Raw genomic sequence first — 4,315 nt, forward strand, 5'->3', positions numbered from 1 at the left:
TTTCANATAGCTAACATGTACAACTTTTCTGATCGTAATGGCTCCACGGTGAACACTCACATTCATATACTGTATTGGGTTGCTAACTACGTTTGTAACCCAAGCTTTCCTTTGTTAAGCGCCAGACTATATCAATATAAATGAAACTCCGGCAAAGTGCGGGTAGCGCATCCATTCACACCATGATGGCACAAACGTAACATTTTAAACAATACCAAAACTAAATACATTCATAATGACTGATCTCGCACCTTTCATGACGTGACCGTCTTCTTACATTAGTTTTATCTCGCTTTGAATGTACAAGTGTTTCGCAATAATAAAAACAGATCCGGTTTATTCTACCATTCGCTCATAGATTGCTTATAGTCCAGATGAAACCTGATGCGAGATGGCCCGAGATATAAAATCGCCACTTAAAGGAAAGTAACAGGCTTCAATATATATTGCAAGTGATAAAGCGCCCATTGACAAAATATGGTTAATATTCGACGAGCTTCCAAGCCGTTTTCCCATACACCTTGTGTCTTTTTTGTTTTAATTTATGTTCCGCTAGGTAGCGTGAAAGATCGAATTTACCGGTAGTGAGAACTGATTTAAATTCCATTGATCGTTCAATCAGCTGAAATCGATTTTAAGAATTTTAAGTCTAGAGGTCCGTTTCTGTTGTTTGGAGAACTTGTTTAACTTTTTGAGATTGACAGAATTTACGCTTTATTGTAGTTTAGTAGCAAGTAATGTTTGATTTGTAAACAGTCATAAAAATAGTTGTCATGGGCACGATGTAACGCATTTATTAAAGTTTATATGTGTAACATTATAAATTTCAGGATTTGTATTATATCATATGTACAGTTATGTTATGATGTATTTAAACTGGCACTAAATCTTTATTTATTTGGTTACATAGTAGCTTACTATATCCATTAGGTGCATAATTTTGCGTACAATTGTTCAAAGTTCACATTATTTTTGGTTGGACTTTTTAAACTTGCATTAATGTGTTACAAAGTCTTTCTAATGTTTTACTAATACTTTAGTTGTCCACTTTCAGAAATTCTAGATGTCATTGTTGCAGTAGTAAGTTTGAGTTACACCGAAAATGTTCAAAAAACGCTTGTTCAAGAAAAATAAGAAATCTGCTTCAGAAGTTGGAAGTTTAGCCAGCGGGAAATCTTCATCTGGATATGAGGTGTCTCCTAAAAAAGATCTCGGAAAATTGCACAAAGCTGCGTTTGAAGGAAATTTGACGAAACTGAAATCACTTTTGAAAAAAGGCGATGTAAACTTGTTAGATAAAGAAAACAGGTAAATATGTTTTGACTCGTTTATCTATTGCAGCAAAAGTACGTTTTTTTCCTGACAAATGTTAATCTCAGTTGCTGAAATTCTCGGTGTGAACAGGAACAGTCACCATATCAATAAAAAATATTTTTCAATATTAATGCAAAAGTAGTAATATAAATTGGTTTGTGGTTTCCAACACAAATAATTTGGGTTATGCCCATTGCTACGTGGCCACTGTAGACAGTCTTCATATCTCGGTTATGTGTAAAATGTGCGAATAGTTTAAGCTGTTTCCATGAATAAATTTCTTCATTCGGTTATTAAAAAGGTGTTTAATATTTGTTCAACCAAATAATCTTCACTTTAATGAATAGAAAAATAGAACCATTTATTTATTTTTTATTTCCTTTGCATAGAACCCCTCTACACCTTGCATGCGCCAATGGTAAAATAGATGCTGTCAAGATGCTTGTTGATTATCCCAACTGTAACTTGAACCTGTGTGATAACGACCGACGCTCAGCATTAATGAAGTGCGTCCAATGTCAGTATCAGAACTGCATGAATATTTTGCTCCAAAAAGGTTTGTCCATCTAGCCTTCGTAATTTATAAGTTGTTTGGTGCATAGACGTCAAGTTATTTTTTACAAAGTCTAGGATGAATGTTATACTGCAATTAGAGTTATGGTCACCTTACATACAAAGTAACCGAACCTCATTAATGAATATGGTGAATGCAATATTCTTTGGTTCTACCCATTTCATTGGTCATCTGTGGGTAAAAGCTGTTTGTATAATATGTAATGTCTTATGTTCCTGTACCAAAAGTTTGGGTGCCATGTTAATACCCAAATACCCTTACTGACAAAGTTATGCTTTTGATGTACATTTTATTCATATTATAACCATTTTTTCTTTTTATTAAATTTTGCAATTTTGTTGTTTTTCTTATAAAATTTTATGCGATTTTAAGAATGTTTCACGTACAGGTGCGGACATTAGTTTGTCAGATGTAAACGGCAACACTGCTCTACACCTTGCTGTCAGCATTCCCAGTGTTGACCTTTGTTATTTACTGCTGGACTACAGTGCTGATGTGCATGCCAAAAACAAGGTTTGAACTTTTTTGAAACTTTTTTTAAAAATGTGCACCAGATATATATTATGTTAATTTTAAGAATTTATCTACTGGACAAAAGATTTTTAAACTAATGAAGATTTGTCTGCTATGCTGCAAGATTTCAACAGGGTTATAAATTCTGCTGTATGTCAGATAAAACATTCATTTTTGAATCTTTTGATGAAATCTAGTATCCAATAAATCTAGTATACAATACAGCAGTAGTAATGCCATTATTTGTTCCATACAAAATTTTTAAAAATTATTGCGCTCTTTTCTTGAACTTTTTTCTTTATTAATAGGATGGTTCAACCCCACTACATATTGCTGCCACAGTTGATGGGTCAGAAGATACAATCAAACTTTTATTAGATGATGGAGCTCAAATTAACTCAGCGGAAGGCAAGGGAAAGTAAGTGACAATATTTTAAGAATTTAAAAAACCCTAATATTTTACTGTCTAGGTTTTTTTTTGAATTTTAATAAATTTATGTCAATTTTTGCATGCTAATAACACTTTTGTTCAATTTTGTTGCATGCCTATAGAAATTTTGTACTTTTTTGTTTTGTAATTTTTTGTGCATGCTATTGTTAAATGTATGCTAAAAGCTAGGTGTTTGAAAAGTAGTTAAATTTTTAGATAAGTGTTTAGATTTTTTCTTTTTTATAAGTTTGTCTGGAATTCCAAATAAGCTAAAAACCAATTTCTCTAATGTTGTTTACACAGCAGTGCTAGTAAATTACAAGTTCCAGTTATTGATTTTTACTTGGCATATTTCACCTAGTTGGCTGTCAGCGGTTTAAAGTTTGCTTTTGTTTGGTAATGGTGTGGCAACATGGTTGTGTATTGTGCTTATGTTTCTGTTTTAAGTGCTACTTGTTTAACCAAACAGTATGGTAAGCAGTGCTTTAAACTGTACAGGTTGTTTATAGCAACTGGTTTGTTTATGTAGGAAACAGGAGTAAACTTGTGGTATGCCGAAAATTTCAAACCTGTGTAAATTATTGTTACAATGTATGAATACAAAACCGGCAGTATGCACATACATATTTGGTTGCCTTTCTTTACACCTGTGTTTTTTACCTTTTTTTGTTGCATTACCCCAGTATTCGGCATTAATAAATAAAAAAATATTGCCATTTAACAAATATATTAATATATAATATATATGTATACTTTTTTTTAAACTATACTTTACCAATATATTTTGTAAGACAACAATTAATTTAAGACATTTTGCTTTTGTATTACAACACTAAAAAGGTGTATAAACTTTAGTTGGGCAACCAAATCAAATGCTGACCGATTTCCATCACTATTTAAGGGCTATGGTTTAAGAAGCACTGCTTCTCATGTAATAGATCCAAATTACAGTGACCTACTAGCCATATATGGCATAAATACCCCAGTATTTTTATAGGTGTTATCTAAACATATCTGCCCATTTGATTTCCTTGCCCACATTCCATGCTATTGTACAGCCAGACACATGCTAGACACGAATATCATATTCCATATATTTAATAAAAGTGTGGAACATTTGTGTGTCACATATCAGTGACCACTCCTGTTTTTTGCCCCAACCTTCATTCTGAGTATTAAATTACTACTACAGTATGCCAAGTATTTTGTTGCTGACCTGTCCCACTGCCTGTCAATCAAGAGTTAAGACCTGCTGTGAAATATGCCTGACTTACAGATTCCTTTTTAAAAACAATTATAAAATATTTTATTAATATATATATTAATATATATTATACAAAAAATAAAAATAAACAACAAATTTATGAAGCTATGTAAATAGAAACAATATATATATTTCTTTTTGAGCAATGTCAACAATACTAGTTTCTCATAGAACTTAAAAAAATACATTGTATAGGGCATAGGCTATTAAAAATTATCAT

General features: G+C 32.0%; 1 protein-coding gene across 1 annotated transcript in view; it reads left to right on the forward strand.

The window, feature by feature from the left end:
- The first annotated feature begins 831 nt into the window (after window positions 1–831).
- The window catches only part of LOC100179285 (trichohyalin), a 25,297-nt gene continuing 21,813 nt past the window's right edge, over window positions 832–4,315 (forward strand). Inside the window, exons 1-4 of the mRNA XM_018811946.2 lie at window positions 832–1,308; window positions 1,704–1,870; window positions 2,277–2,401; window positions 2,710–2,819. Of these exons, the coding sequence (XP_018667491.1) occupies window positions 1,103–1,308; window positions 1,704–1,870; window positions 2,277–2,401; window positions 2,710–2,819 (608 nt within the window). The 5' untranslated portion in view covers window positions 832–1,102. The remainder of the gene's footprint in view (window positions 1,309–1,703; window positions 1,871–2,276; window positions 2,402–2,709; window positions 2,820–4,315) is intronic.

Source organism: Ciona intestinalis, chromosome 5 (genome assembly GCF_000224145.3).
Source record: "Ciona intestinalis chromosome 5, KH, whole genome shotgun sequence".
Taxonomy (NCBI): domain Eukaryota; kingdom Metazoa; phylum Chordata; class Ascidiacea; order Phlebobranchia; family Cionidae; genus Ciona; species Ciona intestinalis.